The 21,495-nt window shown below is 44.7% G+C and overlaps 1 protein-coding gene across 5 annotated transcripts in view; it reads right to left on the reverse strand.

Moving 5' to 3' along the window:
* kdm2aa (lysine (K)-specific demethylase 2Aa) overlaps positions 1 to 21,495 on the reverse strand; it is a 197,333-nt gene that overhangs the window by 53,997 nt on the left and 121,841 nt on the right. For 3 of the 5 annotated variants that reach the window (XM_061772016.1, XM_061772017.1, XM_061772019.1), the window contains one exon: positions 733 to 1,260. The exons of the other annotated variants lie outside the window; for them this stretch is intronic. In XM_061772016.1, the coding sequence (XP_061628000.1) occupies positions 733 to 1,260 (528 nt within the window). The remainder of the gene's footprint in view (positions 1 to 732; positions 1,261 to 21,495) is intronic. 5 annotated transcript variants of the gene reach the window in all.

A 21,495-nucleotide genomic window follows, 5' to 3' on the forward strand; every position in this document is an offset into this window, starting at 1 on the left:
GTAGCTTAGCAGTCCTCCATAGACATAGCCATAGCCTAACATAGCCATAGCCATACATTTGAGAAGGGCAACATGTCCATCCATCCATCCATTTTCTGAGCCACTTCTCCTCACTAGGGTCGTGGGCGTGCTGGAGCCTATCCCAGTTGTCATCAGGCAGGAGGCGGGGTACACCCTGAACTGGTTGCCAGCCAATCGCAGGGCACATAGAAACAAACAACCATCCGCACTCACATTCACACCTACGGGCAATTTAGAGTCTCCAATTAATGCATGTTTTTGGGATGTGGGAGGAAACCGGAGTGCCCGGAGAAAACACACGCAGGCACGGGGAGAACATGCAAACTCCAAACAGGCGGGGCCGGGGATTGAACCCGGGTCCTCAGAAGTGTGAGGCTGACGCTCTAACCAGTCGTCCACCGTGCCGCAAGGGCAACATGTATTCAAAATAATTTTGACTGGTTCTTACGTTGTATAAATAATTTTAAATGGTGAATTTGGAGTTTTTATTAGCCATAAACTATAATCTTCAGGATCATAAAATATTTAAATATTGCAGTACTTGCGGATTGAATCCATATGAGTTTCACTTTTATAATGGAACTACTGAAAACAATCAAGCTTTCCATGATATTCTAATTGATTGAGATGCACCTATATGCCTGCTGAACTGGTACTTGATGCATTTGTTCAGAAAATAATTCCTTTTTATTTTAGGGTTGTTGTACCTACCAGATTGTTTATTGGTCTTGGTGGGATGTTGTAGAGTCACAGTCAGGTAGGAGCCGCAAAGTATGTCATCATTCAGATCCGACATCAAGAGCACTGGAGGTTCTGGGTCAGAATCCCAGGGTCCTTCCTGCTCTTCATCTTCTAGTTCCATGTCCTCATCCTCTGGGTCAAACTCATGTTTTTCACTGTCCTCATCTTCATCATCATCAGTCCTGGACCTCCTATTATACTGGTGAGGATGCTGATCTTGGTCTCCGTTTCCACTGTCATCATCTTCCTCTTCATCACCATCAGATTCCTCAGTAGAAGCGCCTCTTTGCTGCATCCTTGAACCACCCCTTAATCTCACCCCTCTCCTCCTACCAGCCTTGACCTTGAGGATGGAATGAGTACCAGGAGTCACAGGACCCTCACTGCTTCCTCTGTGGGTCGATCCTCCTTTGAGAAGTCCTCTCCTGTTGGTACGAAATCCCCTCCGGGAAGAGTGGCATCCTCCTCGTTGTATTCTTACCCTTTTTCTCTGTGTGGCTGCAGACACAATTAGAAGAAATGATTTTTTTAACCAAATGTTTTAAGCATACTCTTTTATATACTAGTAGTAGATATCAGCATACCTTAGGAAATTGTCCAGTTTTACTATTTCTGGTACCGGTACAGAGAAAATTAAATAGGGTTTTAAGCCCAACTGATAACTTTAAACATTGATACTGATAACAGTTAAAGGAGAGCTTCTACCTTTCATCATTTCTGCAAGGATATCAGCCCTCTTTTAATCCACCAGGTTCAGATTTTTTTTCACTGGTTCAGTTTTGCAATATATAGCACTTTGGCAACTAAGATTTTGCAATATTTACAGTGCGACTTTTGCATTCAACTTGATCCAAAACTAATTTAGAAAATAAAACAAAATTGTTCTGTAAAAAAGAACATACAAGCCCCAATTTAATAAAGTTGGGACATTGTGAAAAACAAATAAAAACAGAATATAATGATTTGAAAATCATTTTCAAGCCCTATTCAATTGAAAACACTACAAAAACAAGAGGGGCTTTCCCACCAACCAGCCCAGGAACTTTAAGTTCCTGGCAGAAAAAGGTTCCTGTGGCCCATATGGTTTGTGTTTCCATTGTACCCATTAGTTCACGCTGGCTAAAAGGACCTTATTAATGGTGAAAATATTGGCACTTATTCCGTAGTTCTGGATTTAAAAAATGAGGTCTGTATAAAAAAAAAAATCCCGCAAAATTGACTCAGTAGTAATTATTGGCTTGTTTTCTGATGAAAACATGTATTTTCAGCCAATTTCACAGCCTGACACACAGTAGATGGCGGAAAGTGAAGACATTTCCTCATTTAATTTGTATTCCGCAGTCTAATTGTTGACAATATTGAAAGTCTGGATGTTTTTTCATCAAAAAATGCTTTTAACTCAAGCTTTCAATTTAATGTCTTATTTTATATCTGAATCTAACTTTCAAACATCTTTATCTTGAAAATGTAACACTTTTACTTACTCAGTTAATACAATTGAGACCTGATTGTCATATTATATTGACTCAACTCTCACCTTTTAAAAGTACGAAGAATATTACCAAAAATGCGTTTTGTCATCTTCGCAATATCACGACGACATGGCCCGTCCTATCCGCTAGTGACGCAAAGATGTTAGTCCACGCATTTGTACGTCTCGCCTCCACTATTCTGACGTGCTGCTCTCTGGTCTTCCCATGTCTAGTATTAAAACCCTGCAGTGATACAAAACACTGACTTGACAAGGACGAGAAAAGTTAATATTTATTTTGAAACATCACAATACTAATGTGGCGGCACGGTGCTCGACTGGCTAGAGCGTCTGCCTCACAGTTCTGAGGACTGGGGTTCAATCCCCGGCCCCACCTGTGTGGAGTTTTCATGTTCTCCCCGTGCTTGCGTGGGTTTTCTCCGGGCACTCCGGTTTCCTCCCACATCCCAAAAACATGCATGGTAGGTTGATTGACAACTCTAAATTGCCGGTAGGTTTGACTGTGAGTGCGAATGGTTGTTTATTTGTATGTGCCTTGCCCGATGATAGCTGGGATAGGCTCCAGCACGCCCGCGACCCTAGTGAGGAGAAGCGGCTCAGAAAATGGATGGATGGATGGACAATACTAATGTTTTAACTTAGGAAGAGTTTGGAAATTAATGTTTGGGGGGGATAACACAATGTATTTTTAATCAATGCTTTCATGCGTATTGGCATGCTGTTGGGTGACCTTTTTCAACTCCTGTCGCAAAAATTCAAACGGCTCAGGTTTGTTTGATTCATCTTCCTCGTGATAAGATTCAAGAGGTTTACAATGGGGTTTAGGTCGGGAGATTGCGCTGGCCATGACAGGGTCATGATCTGGCGGTCCTTCATCCACATCTTGACTGACCAAGCTGTGTGGCATGGAGCATTGTCCTGCTGGTAAAAAAAAAAAAGTCCTCAGAGTCGGGAAACGTCAAACCAGAAGGAAGCAAGTTTTCTTGGATGTGGCTTGATTCATGCGTCCCTCGCAAAGATGAATCTTCCCCATTCCAGCAATGCGAAAGCACCCCCAGATCATCACCGATCCTTCACCAAATTTCATAGTTTCACCATTAGATGGCCAGCTGTAGGCCACTAATGGTTAGACAATGACCTGGAGAGGCCTACAAGCCACAGTGTCTTGCACCCACTGTGAAATCATTTTCTATTTAAGCCTATCTCCTGCAACCTTCCTCTCTAACACCAATTGCCCTCATGTTTTCCCTCACTTCACCTTCTCTTTGGTCTTCCTCAAGCTCTCTTGCCTGGCAGCTCCATCCTTGTCATCCTTCTACCAATATACTTACTATCTCTCTGCTCGACATGTCCAAACCATCAAAGTCTGTTCTCTCAAACTTTGTCTCCAAAACATCTCACCTCTGAGGAGCTCATTTCCAATCCTATCCAACCTGGTCACTCCAAGAGAGAACCTGTCTTTTCAGTGCCACTGTCTCTAAGCCGTACATCATGGCTGGCCTCATCACTGTCTTATAAACTTTGTCCTTCATCCGAGCACAGACTCTTCTGTCATATAACACACCTGACACTCTTGGATGCTTCTATACCTCCACAGGTGTATAATCAGGACCACCTGCCTTTTCATTTTCATCCTCTTGAATGCCTTTCTAACTTCCCCCTTACTAATCATCGATACTTCCTGGTCCACCGTACTTGCCTCTTTGACTTGTCCTCTCTCATTTACCTCATTCATCAACTGGTCAAAGTATTCTTTCTATCTATCCAGCACACTAATGGCACCAGTCAGAACATTTCCCTCTCTATCCTTAATCACCCTAACCTGCTGCAATTCCTTCCCATCTCTAGCCCTTTGCCTTGCCAACCTGAACAGATCTTTTTCTCCTTCTTCAGTGTCCAACCTGACATGTCATCATATGCCTCTTCTTTGGCCTTTGCTACCTCTACCTTTGCCCTACGTCGCATCTCAATGTATTCTTGTCTCCTTTCCTCAGTCCTCTCAGTGTCAGACTTCTTCTTAGCTAACCTCTTTCCTAGGACAATTTCCTGTACGTGGAGGTTCCTCCACCAAGTCTCCTTCTCCCCTTTCCTACCAGAACCAAGTACTCTCCTGCCTCTCTCTGATAACCTTTACTGTAGTGGTCCAGTCTTCTGGAAGCTCCTCCTGTCCACCGAAAGCCTGTTTCACCTCTTCCCGAAAAGCCGCACAACACTCTTCCCTTTTCAGCTTCCACCACATGGTTTGCTGCTCTGCCTTTGTCTTCTTAATCTTACTCCCCACAACCACAGTCATTTTACACACCACAATCCTATGCTGTCCAGCCACACTCTCCCCTACCACTACTTTACTTTCAGTAACCTTCTTCAGATGACATCATCTACACAAGCGCCCAAATCCGGCCTAATAGGCCCGAACTGCAGGAGCCATGCCTCTTAATCACTCACTTAGTACACACTCACAACACTCACTGTATATATTTTTCTCACTAATCACATCTGGGCACATATACATACATTGGAATTGGGGTTGTACTAAGAAACCACAGCAGAAGCTTAAAAACTCCTGTGACACAGTAAAATTGTTCCGGCATAAAAGGGATAGAAATCTTCCATTCTGTTTGACCTAACAGCTGAACAGAACAAAAAAAGGAGGCTGGCTGTTCACAGAGTGCTGTGTCCAACCATATTAATGGAAAGTCTCGTGGAAGGACAAAATGTGGCAGGAGAAGATGCGCCAGCAAAAGAGATGCCCTTGGGCTTCAGCAGATTATCAAACAGAGAAGATTCAAAAATCTAGCAGAGATTCAGAAAGAGTGGAATGAGGTGGGAGTCACAGCTTCAAAAACAACCACATTCAGACACATCCGGGACATGGGCTACAACTGTCGGTTTCCTCGGGTCAAGCCACTTCTGAGCTAGATCCAACATAGGAATTATTATTGCACTACTCGTCACTTTAAACCGCATACACTCCTTGAAGTCTCAGGGCCCCTTGCACAATGGTCATTGCAGCGGTCTATTGCAATATTAGTCATTCGAACTGCTCTAAGTGCTAGAGGACTCTGCATCTTTTTGCACAATTGTTTTTTGTCAATGTCTCTGTCTCCAAAGTGTTCTGTAAATTGACTGTCTGTTGTACTAGAGCGGCTCCAACTACCGGAGACAAATTCCTTGTGTATTTTGGACATACTTGGCAAATAAAGATGATTCTGATTCTGAGGAAGTGTCTCAACTGGGCCATGGAGAAAGAGGATTGGACTGTTGGCCAGGGGTTCAAGGTCCTCTTTTCCCAATAAAGTGTGCCTTTAATTTGGGAATCAAGGTCAAAGTGTTTGGAGGAAGACGGGGAAAGAACAGAACCTAAACTGCTTGAGGTCCAGTCTCGTCATTGTCAGAGTCAGTCTCGTTGCCATGCGGCTCCTCAGAAATTATGCCGGCTTTTACGAAAGCTCGAACAACAGTGCAAGCAGACACGTTAGCCCAAGCATCCACAATCCATTCACAAATTGTGCCATAACTCATCTGGCGCTGCCTCGTAGGCTTAGTAAAGCTGTGTTCGCCATCTGTCATACATGGGTCCCACGCCACTCACAACTTCCCTTTGAACGCCCTGTTTACACCGATGTCCAGCGGTTGGAGTTCCTTTGTCAAGCCTCCCGGAATAATGGCAAGGTCCAAGTTATTGCACTCAGTCGAATGGTGACTGTAGAGACGCTTGTCCCGGCTGTTCTTTGATCATTAATCCATTGCTCAAGTTGGTCTTCCAACTCGGGCAGCCTCGCCTTGTTTCCGCGGAAACTCAGCTTCGTCTTCTTGACTTGGCGAAGCTCGTTTTCCTGCTTCCTCCACTTGCGAACCATGGATTTGTTGATCTTGAATTCTCTCACGGCTGCTCGATTCCCATGTTCCCCCGCGTAGCTGATAGCTTGCAGTTTAAACTGTGCTTCGTAAGCGTGTCTCTTTGTAGGTGCTATTTTCGGGGGGCCTTAGCCAAACCGATGTCGTTTTGCACAATGCACATACCGGCGCTTTAATGTCCGCATGCTGTCCTCAGTCACGTCCGCCTTTCCTCTATATAAGCAGCGTGTCGGCAGGAAATGCTCCCAGTCACACAACAACATTTCCAGATTTTGGAACTTGGTGCACACATAAGGTGCGCCGCATTATAAGGCGCCCTGTCCATTTTGGAGAAATTTTAAGACTTTTATGGTCGGGAAAATACGGTACTAAGGCAGTTTGCAATTTGTTTCCATTGTATTCCGGTGTATTTAATAATTTCATCCATCCATCTACTTTTTGCTCTGAGCCGTGGCTGCTTTGTGCCCAGTGCTATCCAATTGATAGTTTCTGTGGTCCACCTTTTGTCAGCTCTTCGGGCAACGTCACCAGGCCATTTCCATTTAAGGCTCTTTTTAATTTTTGAATGACGTCAGTCACTCTTATCCAACTGGATCTTTTCTTGTCACAAATGCTTATTTTAAACATTTGGCGTTTCATGTTTCCTTTGGGTTTAAAGTGTTTTATTGTGTAACTGGTCTGGGGGTGAGCATGAGTGTTTATTGTAAAAAGTATAAAATGTAAATCAGATAAAGGTGTGGGAGTGTGATGCAGGCAAGCTCCCAGCAGGGGGCATATTGATCCGGCAGGGAACAGATGTCGGAGAAGACAATGGCTGCGGGGGGTTGCTATAAACATGAGAAGCAAGAATGTGGAGACCGCGTCTGGAGCCAGCGGCATATGGCCATCATTCTGCATAGCAACGATGACGTCAGTGGACCCTGGACCAATCAGACGACAAGTGCATACTTCCTCTTTGAGAGATATGTCGGGGGCAGGAACAGATAGTTTTGTTCAGTCTGCGCTGTCTCTGCTGAGGCTAGGATAAGCGTAGCTGCTGACCCAGAGCTCTGTAAAATGTATAGACTCCTCTGTCAGGAATAAATTGGTTGGCTTTTAACACGTCGTTATAATTGTAGTTCTTTCACGAAAATGAACACGCATGGAACCTCGAAAGTTAATAGGTGATTATAAAATTCTGGTTCCTTCAAATGGTAACCCCGTGATGTGATCCTGGAAGGACATTAGATAAAAAGACAGAGGAGTGGACAGGGATTCAGTTGGACTACAATCCCCCGTGCACCGAAAAAAAAGGTGAGCAGAAACCTGTTTGATTAAATCACAAATTCTGCACATTGGAAATTGTGAAATCTGGGAGACTTGTGGTACAGTTGTTTCATTGTCAATAGCTACTAGGACGTTGTGTTGTTATTGTTGTGCTAATCGAAAGTCAGGGTAACGAGGTTCCTGACAGACCAGGATAATAGATTAATAGATATCCTGGGAGAAAGTAGGCTAACGAGGTGCCTGGTAGTCCCATCGTAGACTGACTTGAAATCGGACGCGGTTTCATATTGTAACGTTTCGGTACACGTTGGGGATTTTGGGAGCCCCAAAAACCGATTTAGAATAAGATGAGTGTGCCACCAAAACCCTGGGGTGTGAATTGGACAGTCGAGTGTAGAGGTAATGAATGTGATATGTATCGGAGTGATTACCAGGAGTCATTGGAGGATTGAAATAGAAGGTCAGTTGTTAGCTGGCATTGAAAGAAACAAGCAGGATTTAGAAGTATGTGGACAAAGTACAAAAAAGGAAAAGTTGGACACTGCAGGGTGGATGGAGAAAAGAGATTTGAATAAGAAAATAGATGAGAATGAAAAATTGAGGAGAAAAGTTCATGAGATTTGTGCGGTGTCCACTGCCATGGCAGCTTTTCGGCGAAAAAAGAGCGTCAAGCACCTGAGGCTGCTGGCGGTGAAATGTGGATCCAGGCGCTGAAAAAGTTGACGGAAAGCATGAGCCTGGCGTGTAGTGAGATTGATTCGCACCTGTTGCATTTCGGTTCATTAATCGGATATTATTTTGACACGGTCTGGTCTGAATAATGTCAAACCTGAAATTTTATTTGCCCTTTTCGTTCCTCCAGTGTTTGCGGTCATCCATGACATATTCCCGCCCCCTTCTAGCCAACGGTGACGAAGCACCCGGACTTCAAACCTTTCATGGATCCCAGTTCTCCTTTCGAAAATTGCATAAGCATTTGGACAGATAAGACAGGGTCACATCCCTCCCATCTTAGGGAGGAAAATGTTATTTATAGAATTGCTTTGCTTGACACATTGCCAGCTGAAGTTAGGACTGAACTTATTAAAGACCCTGACCTCATGGAAGGAGGAGATAGCTACTTTAATCGTCATGTGTCTCACCATTTGAAACTTTTTGTCGACAGACACCACAAATCGTCAGACGAGGTAAAGGACATGCAGGAACAACTTTTGAAGTTACAATTAGCACAGGGGCACCTGAGGCCTCTGCTCCTCTCATCTGGTCCTGTGGGGGAGGAGAACCATATGCTGGCCCTCCTCCACTGTCTGTAAACAAGAATGTGATAAGCCTGTATTCGCCTCTGCCAGCTATACCAGCACATGTGGGCAATTGGAGCAGAATGATGGAGTGGAGTATTAAGTCCAGACTCCTCTCCCAAATTGCAAGATTAACTGAAGGGGACCTGTATCCCATGATCGAAGTGGCAAATCCTGCACATGAAGGTGAAGGAGGCAGAAAAGGCAGTACAATTCTTGTTTACAGTCCTTGGTCAAAAGAAGTGTGTGTGAAAGGGGGAAAGCTTAGCACCCTACAAAAGAGATAGAAGAGTGGTGCCGTGATATGCAACAACTGGTTATCATCCATCCATCCATCCATCCATTTTCTGAGCGGCTTCTCCTCACTAGGGTCGTGGGCGTGCTGGAGCCTATCCCAGCTGTCATCGGGCAGGAGGCGGGGTACACTGGTTGCCAGCCAATCGCAGGGCACATAGAAACAACCATTCGCACTCACAGTCATCCCTACGGGCAATTTAGAGTCTCCAATTAATGCATGTTTTTGGGATGTGGGAGGAAACCGGAGTGCCCGGAGAAAACCCACGCAGGCACGGGGAGAACATGCAAACTCCACACAGTCGGGCCCGGGGATTGAACCCAGGTCCTCAGAACTGTGAGGCTGATGCTCTAACCAGTCGTCCACCGTGCCGCAACTGGTTATCATATATCACTGAAATGGAATGAGATTAGAAGTAAAAGATTTGATTAAGAAACATGATTTAAACCTGGCCACTCAAGGCTTGGATGAGTTCATGAATCATGCTAGACATGCTGAAAGTGTAGTATGAAATTAAAAATTAATAATAAAAAAAAAAAAAAAAAAAAAAATGGAAGCAGATGTGGATGGCGCAGGGGTCAACAGGGGGACGAGGCAGGAGTCGTCGGGGATACACCAACGAGGGCAGAGGAAGCGCTCGCCCACCTCCGCCGGACCAAGCATGCGTCAAACTTTGGTCAGTATGGACACTGGTATCGTCAATGTAATGCTCCACCACTGATGCAAGAGAGACCTCCAGTGGGACCCGTTGAGGCCCCACCTCAAAGAGGAGGCTACAGAGCTCCACGCGGCAGAGGTGGACGCAGCCTGGCACCCTGGCAACAGTATCCGCGGCAGGCTCAACAGCAACAACAGCCATCTAGCCAGTTCTACTGCGATGAGGATTGGTCCGAATACCCAATGGGCCCGGAGCCAGGGGACGGAGGAAAGGCAGAGCCTCTTAGGTGGACAAGCCACATGCTAGTGGACACAGGTGCCACATATTCGTCTGTATGTTTACCACTTCCCGCATCCAAACATTCAGGGAAGACGACCACCTTAATGAGCTTTGCAGGAGTGCGCATGAGTCTGCCGATTACAACACCATTAAAGACTGAAATTGCTGGACAGACACATGAACATCAGTTTGTCCGGATGAAAGTGGGGGCTCCAGTGAACCTGATGGGCAGAGATCTGCTCATCAAAACCAGGGCTACTATCCTTTGTGGCCAGGACGGTCTGACGATTCGGTTCCCAGATGGGACCATGATGAACTGAGAGTGGGAAATTGTCCGCCGGATGGAACATGGTGCAACATGAACTTCCGGAGGTGACTGCTCATATATATTGGGCCTGAAACAAAGGAGGGAGGCAGCATCTACTCTGCTTTCCTGCGGTGGAAGCCCTGGATCGACTCTCTTGCCTCCTACAGCTCTCCGATCGATCCCCTCCATCTCACACTGTACTATGATAAAAATTACGATTTTGTTTACAGAGTAGCCTTTGAGTCAATACAGGAGGAAAACTGGATGCTCAATAGTGCAGGTATTTACATAGGGAAGCAAGGTGTGGCAGCAGCCTCCACCTTGACGCCAGACCAGAGTGAGTGGTTTATGATGAGTTTGACATCTTTTCCACACTTTTTCACTTGCACTTGCACTAGGTCATGAAGCCTGAGAACTGGGACCCATGGTAAGAAAATGCCATTTGGCAAATGATTGGCAACAAGGTCAAATACCCAATGTGTTGCACTCTCCTAGTACTGAATGTTTTTGTATTAAGGGTCCCGCGCTGGACGAAGGGGTGTTGGAGCATGTGACGTTGGGGCGATTCCATGGCAGAGAGCTCTCGGACCATGAGGACGCTGTACAGCTGTTGAACTCGCTGCCGGACTCACTGTGGTCCGAGGGGCCTGGCGATGGGGGACTATGTACATCCGTGACTCCGGTAACGTTCGAGGTTGACCCAACTGCTTTTGTTAACGTGCCGTAGTATTCCTGTAAACAAGAGGCCACTGAAGACATCGCGGAGATCCAAATTCTGACTTCCAAACGCTTTGGTCCACAAATGATTTTATGAAACCCTCTGCTCAAGCTGCAGAACTGCTGGCCATGTACCAGGGCACTGTAGTTATCTGAAGTTCAGAGTGTTACTATTTATTAATGGTGCGGCTGATGCCGCGACTAAAAAAAAGTAACAGGCTATCAAATGGATGATGAAGGAAATTATGTTGTTACACAGGATCAGTTGATTGACTTTCTCCCTCCAGTAACAGTTGATGTAGTGTGACCTCCAAGAAGCGGCGCCAGAGGACGACAAACGTGAGTGGCAAAAGAAAGATGCTGAGTATGACGACAAGGAGAAGCTGTGCTGTTTGGCCCTAGGAGAGGCCCAAGGAGTCTGGTCTTAACTACAGGAAAGTTCACGCGGTTAGTGGTTGAGGAAGGACACGCCCTGACACATGAGAGTTATGTGTCAATGCTGTACAAGCTGCGCTTTTGGTGGCACCCTGATCTTCTGCGTAAGGTAAAAGAGTTGTGTTTTTTGTGATATATGTCAGGATTTCAGTGTTGGCCCTACAACGAAGAGGGAACTGCAACACACTGAGATGGGCCGATGCCCGAATGATGTGGTGGTAATGGACTGAACAGACAATGGTGGCCCCAGTCCAAGGCATAAGGTACTTATTAATGATTGTTGACACTTTTTCTGGATGGCCCAAAGCCTATCCTTGTGCAAAAGAGGACGCGCCGTCTGTCATCAAACCGCTGGTTAACCATTATATCCCGACACATGAGTTTCCACGAGTAATCAGATCGGACAAGTGGTTCTACGTGTCACAGTCACGTCCTGCGCAGGCTTCTACTGTAGAGAAAAAACATGGACTAAGTGTGAATGGTATAAATATTCTGTGTGATAAGTCTTATAAATTGTGTACACAATATAAAGTAAACCCTAGAACTATGATAAATATAATTATATGAATATATATGTAAATATTTATAAAGCGCTTTAAAGGGTACTCATTATATTTATTACATAAATAAATAAGGTATACATATTGTATGTATATATAGGTATGCACACAATATTCTGGAAGATTAATTAAATAATAGATAAATTAACGCGTGTTCCCGGCGGATGTGATCACGGCACAGTTGCGTCGTGACTTTCTCCTTTCGGGTTAGCAGAGCGGCTCTGCGTGCCCGGGGTAGCAGCCTGAAAACAGTACCGGATGTTTTTGTGGTCAGAAAAAGCTTCGGTGTATGAAAAAAGGAGGCTGTTGAATTTGTGGAACCGCGGATACACATCCATAACACTATGGCGCCTTTACAACCCAATCGGAGAGGGCCGCTGTAAGTCGAGGCGTTCCCGGTCCGCTCCGGGGTGCACGCGGAGTTAGAATGAATGGCGTGGAAGTTATATCTGAGATGGCACCAAATTGTTTATGAGAGGACACAGGTGTCCCAGCTGGGGGGGGGCTACCTTTACGATTGGGCGAGTGTGTGAATTTATGATCGGCGGAGAAGGTGGTTAAGCGACATGTAGCAAACCGCTTCTTTTACACCTGGATAGTGTTACAAATGAATTATTATTAGCCTGAGCTATTTTTAAATCGTCACTCTAGCAGGAATATTGCTTTACTGAGGAGGAAGACCTAGTGTAGTGATTGTAATATTTGTTTCAAACCTATCAACCTTCGAATACAAGCTGCGTGGTTGCAGGAGATGAGTCAACTGTTTGCCCAAACAGGAACGAGGGAAGTTGGATATTAATTGCGTTAAAGAAGGCTGTACAAGTTTCGTAACTCTCAAATTATGGATGTCGATCCGCAAACTGGGTAAGAACGCAAATGCTTAAAAATGCAATGTTTAGCGGTTATGGTTCAACCAATAAGTGAAACACTTTTGTGAAACAGGTTCACGATAAGTTGGGGAATAATATCAATGTTGGGTGACAATTACCGACTTGTCCCTTCTCTGGAGTATGTATACAGGAATTATGTAGTCCACCCCTTTGGCAAGAGTATCTTTTGCAGAGTTGTGATTAATTTATATAAGGGCTTGTTTGCAGGACTTGTCAGCTGGGCCTCTGCGACGGGGAAGACGACCTGTTTAATTGTGTATGGATATTGTGTTTTGGTGTTAAATTGGTCATTTAACATGGGGGGAAATATGTACATCCTGTATGTCTGGCTGAAGAAGGTCATAATCATGACTGTGGTGATCTTCCTGATTATAGTTACAGGAATCTATTTCGGAATGCCTTCAAAACAAGAAGAACGAGTGGAAAAGAGGAAAAACAGGGGCCCAAGAGTTGAACTACACACTGGGGGAAAGGACGGTATACCAATTTGATTTGTGTAAGGTTGTAGATTGTGTAAACTGGGGCGATTGGGCGGAAATGACATTTACTTGTGCGCTTTGAGTATAGGACATGGAGGAGCTAACCGGTACCCGGTGAATCATAAGTTCAAAGCGAACCACCAGGTGGATTTGTGTTACAGCTGGAAGCAAGGATACCGGGAGCCGATGAATGATAGAAATTGGCAGTGGAAGGACAGGATCAAACTGGAAAAAGGTAGTATGCACCCGGTAACCCCTGGGGAGCGACATCCCGTACTGCTGACCTTGTATGATATAAATAGCCCCCCGTGGAAAGAGTGGGGCAAACCAGTGGAAATCTTTACGGTCTTAACCTTAGGAATAGATGTCTCAGGGGCCGACCCCCGAGGACAGATGATTATTAATTGGCTGCGACCAACAAAAAAATAATCTAATCCGATAATGAGAAAATTTGCTAATTTACCAGTATCAAAAAATGTAGATCCGGTGGTTTTTAGAACCTCTAAAGCGACGTGATATGACCTAAATAATGAATTGATCCAGGGGACGGTATACCGTCGTGTGCTACATGGGATGGGGCTAAGGGACGAGCGGCAGGAATTAATACAGGTAATTTTTGTCTGAAAGAAATTACTGTGGAAGGTAGGGACGCAGTCAAAATCTATCAAAATGACTGTCTTATCTGTGCTACTATGAATAACCTGAATTGGATTGTTAACCCTGTGATCCAGGACAATTTTACTGCTGCTACTAAATTCGAGTCGACCTGTGCCTACCAGCTGATGACTAATGACAATCTAGAGGGTGAGTGGCAGCGCTGGGACCACGTGTATTTTCTAACTAAGGTGAAAGGCGCTCCCCTCTATGATGTTGAAATGGTCCCGCCCCTACCTTGCATCTCCTAAAATAAGAGTAAGGTAACTTTAGGCCCCGATAACAAACTTTCCAGATTGATTGGCTGCCCGGATCCACAGTTTTGTAATTTCACACTTTTTATTGACTCTTATGATGCGGTCCGATTGAGTAAGACGAGGTCTGATTTGTGGTGGATGTGTGGTGATGGTGTGTTGTGGGACTTCCTACAAGAGTGGATGGACAGGCACTTGTGCATTGGTTTCGATGATAACCCCCACGGTGATCAAGCCTCTCTCTGAGCAGGAGAGGACCCCCACCTACCTAGACGCCATTGGAGTTCCCAGAGGTGTCCCGGATGAGTATAAAGCTTGCTGTTAAATATCCGCAGGTCTTGAGAGTAATTTTTATATGGGTAACCCCGAATTAAAAATGTTGATTTTATTAATTACCATCAATACCAAATTCAAAGACTGGTGAATTTTACCTCCCAATTGGAGGAGGGCGTCTATGAGCAACTATCTGCTACCTCTCTCATGGCATTCCAAAATAGGCTGGTCCTCGATAGTATGTTAGCGGAAGAAGGAGGTGCCTGCTCTCAAATTAAGGGTCACTGTTGCACAATTATCCCCAATAATACGGCACCAAGTGGAGAGATCACCAGAGCCAGGAGGGGGGGGGAAGTTATTATTCCTTTTCTCAGGAGTCTTGTCCTCAGGATTGCTCTCAAGGCCTTTGAGGGGAAGGACCCCCATGGCCAATATCTGCAGCTGCCACTGAAAGAGGACGTGGAGACCATGAGCGCGCTCGCGCCGTTAAACGACGCCTTTGTATCCTCTCCTTAAGTTTTTTGATATTTGCTGTATTTAGTTTGGGCTTTATTGAGTATTGTAGCGAACTATGCTGCATGTTTCGAGGGTGTTGATCTCTGAATAACAGATCAAAAGGGGGATTGAAGTGTTTTATTGTGTAACTGGTCTGGGGGTGAGCATGGCTGTTTATTGTAGAAAGTATAAAATGTAAATCAGATAAGGGTATGGGAGTGTGATGCAGGAAAGCTCCCAGTAGGGTTCATGTTGATCCGGCAGGGAACAGATGTCGGAGAAGACACTTGCTGCGGTGGGTTGCTGTAAACATGGAAGCAAGAATGTGGAGACCGCGTCTGTAGCCAGCGGCAAATGGCCATCATTCTACATAGCAACGATGACGTCAGTGGACCATGGACCAATCAGTTGACAAGTCCATACTTCCTCTTTGAGAGATTGTATAAATCGGGGGCAGGAACAGATAGCGCAGACTGAACAAAACTATCTCTGCTGAGGCTAGGATAAGCGTAGCTGCTGACCCAGAGCTCTGTAAAATGTATAGACTCCTCTGTCAGGAATAAATTGGTTGGCTTTTAACACGTCGTTATAATTGTAGTTCTTTCATGAAAACGAACACGCATGGAACCTCGAGAGTTAATAGGTGATTTTAAAATTCAGGTTCCTTCAGGTTACACGGAGCCTTTGTATAACTTTGGCATTCGTAATCCAGGTTTCACTACCGTAAGCGAGTAATGTAACACTAAACCTTCCATAAGTCTGTCACACACTGATGTTGGACGAGAAGGCCTGGCTCACTGTCCACTCGGAATCAAAGGAAAGGTGTTCTGTCGAGTTGAGGGCAGGACTCTGTGCAGGCCAGTCAAGTTCATCTATACCAAATTCTCTCATCCATGTCTTTATGGACCTTGCTTTGTGCACTGGTGCATACACATGTTGGAACAGTAAGGGTTCTGACTGTACCTTTCACTGGAGCTGAGGGGTTAATATTTTAGACATTTCCAACTTTGTGGGAACAGTTTGGAGATGGGCCCTTTCCTGTTTCAACATCACTGCGCATCCGTGCACAAGTCAAGGTTCATAAAGACATGGACGAGACAGTCTGATCTGGATGAACTTGACTGGACTGCACAATCCTGACCACAACCCTATAGAACACTTTTGGATGAATTAGAGTGGAGACTGAGAGCCACGCCTTCTCTTCTAACATTAGTGTGTAACCTCACAAATGCGCTTCTGGAAAAATGGTCATAAATTCCCATAAACACACTCTTAAACCTTGTGGATAACCTTCCCAAAACAGTTTAAGATGGTATAACTGCAGAGGGGTGGACCAATGTCATATTAAACCCAATGGATTAAGAATGGGGTTTCACTTAAATTCAAATCTGAGTCAAGGCAGGTGAGCGAATACTTTTGACAATACAGTGGATAGTGTGGCTAAAAATGAACCACAGTGATGTTTCCACAAGGAAAAGCTTTTTGGAATAGTTCTGATAATACATACAGCTCGTAAACGATTAACAAACCTGCTCGAAGGCTTTAAAATAGCATCCAGTAGTTGTCACTTGTTTTTTTTGCCAAAAAGTTCCCCCACATCGTACTCTGCTGTTGTTTTTTCAAAAGCTACAAACGGCCGCACTTTGTCACACATTCAGCAACACTCAGCATTTCTACTGTACACATTTTCAAACGATAATCACATCCACAACACTTTCCACTCACACTTGATCTCTGCTGAATGATGTATTGATCAAAAACATGTCAATGTTAGCGGCAATCCACCAGACTGCCCAACATCTTTATCAATAAAGTACATACTGTGGTCTCAGTTCACCCACTCGGGGAACTACGGAGAGGAATGTCTCAGATTTCGGGATATGAAGAAGAGACAAAGAAGGGACGTTAACGGCAGTGTGGTAATTACAGGGGGGAAAAAACACGTAGAAGGAATTAGAAGAGTGTTTTTTTGAAATTCAACACATCCATATAAAGTCTGCCGTGTATAAATCCAATGAGTTATATCCTTACATTGATCCAATCGATTAATTAGCGTTTAAACATATTGAAAACGATATATTTCCATCCAGAAGATCGACCCAAATGGATCATAGGAATATAAATTGATACATCTATATAATGATTTAATAAATCGTTACACCCCCGAACACACACACACACACAGTTTTAGTCGAGAAAGCCTGGCTCGCAGTCTCTGCTCTAATTCATCCAAACATATATAGGCTTAAAGTCAGGATTGTGCAGGACAGTCAAGTGCATCCACATGAAATGGGAGGGGGTGTGGTGGTGAAGGAGGCCGGAAAGGTAGGAGGGGGCTTGTTTATGGCGGGCTTTGTGAGCGAGTAGAAGGACTTTGTACTGAATGCGTTGTGGAATGGGGATCAGTGGCGTTTCTGAAGGACTGGGGTGATGTGGTATTGGGAGAGGGTGTGACTGAGCATGTGGCTAGCTGATTCCTGGATATATTGAAGTTTATTGAGAAGTTTGGTGGATGAGCCGAAAAGGATGCTGTTGCAGAAGTCAAGTCTTGATGTGATGAAAACATGGATTAGAGTTGCAGCTGCAGTGAAGGAAAGTGATGGGCGGAGACATTCAATATTCTTGAGGTGGAAGAAAGCAGTTTTTGTGATATTGATTATGTGGGTCTCAAAGGTGATGTTGGTGTCGAAGACTACTCCTGGGTTGCGGATGTGAAGGGAGAGGAACCAGTGTGGCAGAAGTTACCGGTGTGTTTCTTTTGTAGTAGAGTCCCTCTGTATTTTACCCCTTAGTTCCCCTTTAGATTAGTTAAATTTTCTATAAAATTCCACTTCTTGTTATGCTCTGTGTGTTTTAGTGAAATAGTAAAAGCGCTGTAATCGAGAACTATCCAATTATAATAAATGTAGCGAGCATTCTCAGTACTGAGATTGATTGAGGTTTTTCGTTACTTTTCCTAAAATTTACGAATATTAAGAGACGTGGTGCCCTATACGAGACAAATATAGTTTATAACATTAAACGTACGCCACACTACACCGGAAATAAACATGCGTTCACTTTCCGACGTGTTCTTTTCCAAAATTAATTACGCTTTTATCCAAAACCAATACACAATACTATGTGAAGGATGAAGAGAAGAGGACCAAGCACCGAATCCTGGAGGACGCCTTGGGACAGAGAGGCAGGAGATGAGGTGCAGCTGTTAATATTTATAAATATTAAAAAAAAAAAAAAATGTTGACCGTCTGAAAGATGTGATTTGAACCAGGAGGGTTCGGCACCAGTGATGTTTAGAGAGGTTTTGACACTGGACAGGAGGAGAGTGTGTTTTACAGTGTCAAAGGCTGCAGTAAGGTCGAGGAGGATGAGGATGGATAAGATTTCCAGAGTCTGAGGAGAGGAGGAAGTCATTGGAGATTTGGAGAAAGTGCCCGTGCTGTGTTGAAGTCGGAAGCCAGACTGAAATTACTCAAATTGATTATTGGACAAGTGGGATTTGAGTTGGTGGACAACTGCACGTTCGAGTACTTTGGACAGGAAAGGAGATTGGAAATGGGCCAAAAGTTGCTCAGGATGTCGGGGTTGACTTCAGGTTTTTTTTTAGAACGGGGTAATTGCAGCCAGTTTAAGTGTGGTGGGGAGAGAACCACATCTAAGGGAGGAGTTGATGATGTTGAGGATGAGTGGGGTGAGTGCTGGAAGAGTGCTTTGATGAGGCTCGACGGGATAGGGCCAGGTGTGCAGGAGGAGGTCTTCATATTGGACGTAGGTTTGTTGAGGTCAGTGGAGGTAATAGGGGAAAGGAAGCTTAGAGGCTGAGTGGTGGGGGTAGGTGGGTCGAGATTAAGGGAGGGCGGGGCAGAGGCGCTGATGGAGGTGCTGATGTTGCTCTAGATGGTATTAATTTTTTCCTGAAGGTAGGAGATGGAGTTATATTTTTCATTTGTGAAGGAGTTGGATGTCTGGTCACTGGGTTTGAGTAGTTTGTTTATTGTGGAGAAGAGAGCCTTGGGGTTGTTGGAGCCGCAGTGAATTAGATGGGAGTAGTAGGTGGACCGGGAAACATTGAGAGCATTTTGGTATTGATGAAGGTAATCAGTGTAGGCTAGGAGGTGGATGTTAGGCCGGTTTTCCTATGCAGTCTTTCAAGCTGTCGTTTGTGGGATTTCATTTTATAGAGTTCAGCTGTGTACCAGGGAATGGAGTGAGTGAATGATACTGTCCTGGTTCGAAGAGGACCAACTGATTAAGGCAGAACGAAAGAGTGAGAAAGACTTGTTGTCGTGGTTGACCAGGTCAGTAGGGTTACTTGACAGAGGGGGTGGGGAAGTAGAAAGTTGGGTGGTGATTTGGGCAGAGAGAACTGTAGGGTGGATGGATTTCAGGTTCCTAAATGTTATCGTGGGGTTTCCTTTGGGAAGGGGGGGGCAGTGTTGATGTCAATGAGGATAGCCAGGTGGTCGGAGATGGGGAGATTGATGCTGGACAGTTGTTGAATGGTGAGACCAGTGGCACAGACCAGATCCAGAATGTGACCGTGATGATGGGTGGGAAAGTTAACAGGTTAGATGAAATGAAAGCAATGTAGTAGCGCCTCTGTCTGTGGTGAGTTTCCAGTTTGTGTTGTCAATATGCTAGTTGAAATCACCGAGGAGGAGAATGGAAGGAGAGGTGGCAGACAGCAGGGTCAGAAATTCATAGAAATCTGAGAAAAAGGAGGAATTTAACTTGGGAGGGCAGTAGATGATGGCAGTGGAGTGGGGTCAGACAGTTTGAAAACCAGGGGCCTCATGTACAAAGACTTGCGTGGATTTTCTCCTAAAACATGGCATAGGCTCAAATCCAGAAAACGTCATACGCACAAAAAGATTCAGATGTATGAAACTGCGTTAGAGCGTCGGCCTCACAGTTCTGAGGAGCGGGGTTCAATCCCCGACCGTGCCTGTGTGGAGTTTTCATGTTCTCACTGTGCCTGCGTGGGTTTTCTCCGGGCACTCCGGTTTCCTCCCACATCCCAAAAACATGCATTAATTGGAGACTCTAAATTGCCCGTAGGTGTGAATGTGAGTGCGAATGGTTGTTTGTTTGTATGTGCCCTGCAATTGGCTGGCAACCAGTTCAGGGTGTACCCCGCCTCCTGCCCGATGATAGCTGGGATAGGCTCCAGCACGCCCGCGACCCCAGTGAGGAGAAGCGGCTCAGAAAATGGATGGATGGATGGATGGATGAAACTGCGTACTCATGAATCCAAGCACATTTCCTTCGTACATTCCAATCAATGTGGAAATGAGCGCACATGTTGGAGTAGCCAACTCCTCCCTGTCCACGCCCACATTTTAATATGCAAATCACATTTAAATAAACCCTGCACCTGAGATGCCGATCTCTGCATGATCAGATAAAAAGGAAAATGAGCAAGGTAATGAAGATAAATAATTTTTCTGAATGTGAAGTTGCTCAATGAAGTGGAGGCACGCAAGAAAATCCTCTTTGGCATGCTGTCCTACGGCGTTAACAACACGCGAAAGAGGAGTGAATGGGACAGCGCGTGTGGGGCTGTCAATGCTGTGTAGACAGAATAGCGCACACACGCTGAACTAAAAAAGAAGTGGTCAGACATTAAGGTGGATGTGTAGCGGAAGACAGCTGCCCACCGCCAAAGTGTGGCCAAAAAAAGGCGGAAGAACCGGTGCGGAGCGCCTCACCCGTTCGAGAAGAGAATTGCTGCGATCATGGGTGACGCTGCTCTCTCAGGGGTGATGGGAGGACGTGGCTGACTATGATCACCCCACAAGGTTAATACCATGTACTTTTTAGAACTCATAAGAAATGTGTTCATACAGTAATCTACACTCAGCCCTGTGCGATAAAGGTTCATGCGTAAATGTATGTGTGGTATTTGTAATAAATATTTTGAATTCAAATAGAAGCACATCAGCATATCAAGGAAGATATAAAAAACTTTGACTCCTTTTTGATTACTCAATTTATTATTTTAATACACAGGAGAGGACACGCACATTGACAAAGAAATCATGTTTTTTTTTTAGGAAAAGAGGGGTAAAGTATGTCAATTTAAACACATTTTAATCATGTGCAATGCACATATTCAAATGAAGTAAATTCAAAGGACTTTTTTTCAGTGCATGGGCTGGAGTCATGAAACGATTGTGAGGACAATAGGCGGCATAAATGATCGCCTCGATCAATTAATAGGTGTCCTCACAATTATCAGTGGTTCATTAAATACACTGGTTAACAAATGGATTCTCAGTCCTTGCCTCAATTGCATTGTTGAAATCAAATGTTGCCGGGCATGAATTGTTCATGCTAATTATTCAAGTGTGTCTGGTATGCAGATTTATGAGAAGTTTCCCAGCATCACCTCTAAGTGTCACCAAAGCATCAAAAGCTGCAGAAACGTGCGTACGCCAGCCATGCATTTGGCGTGAGGCACATTTCCACGGTCATGTCATTCAGAATCAGAATCATCTTTATTTGCCAAGTATGTCCAAAACAC

Source organism: Phyllopteryx taeniolatus, chromosome 4, assembly GCF_024500385.1.
Source record: "Phyllopteryx taeniolatus isolate TA_2022b chromosome 4, UOR_Ptae_1.2, whole genome shotgun sequence".
NCBI classification, from domain to species: domain Eukaryota; kingdom Metazoa; phylum Chordata; class Actinopteri; order Syngnathiformes; family Syngnathidae; genus Phyllopteryx; species Phyllopteryx taeniolatus.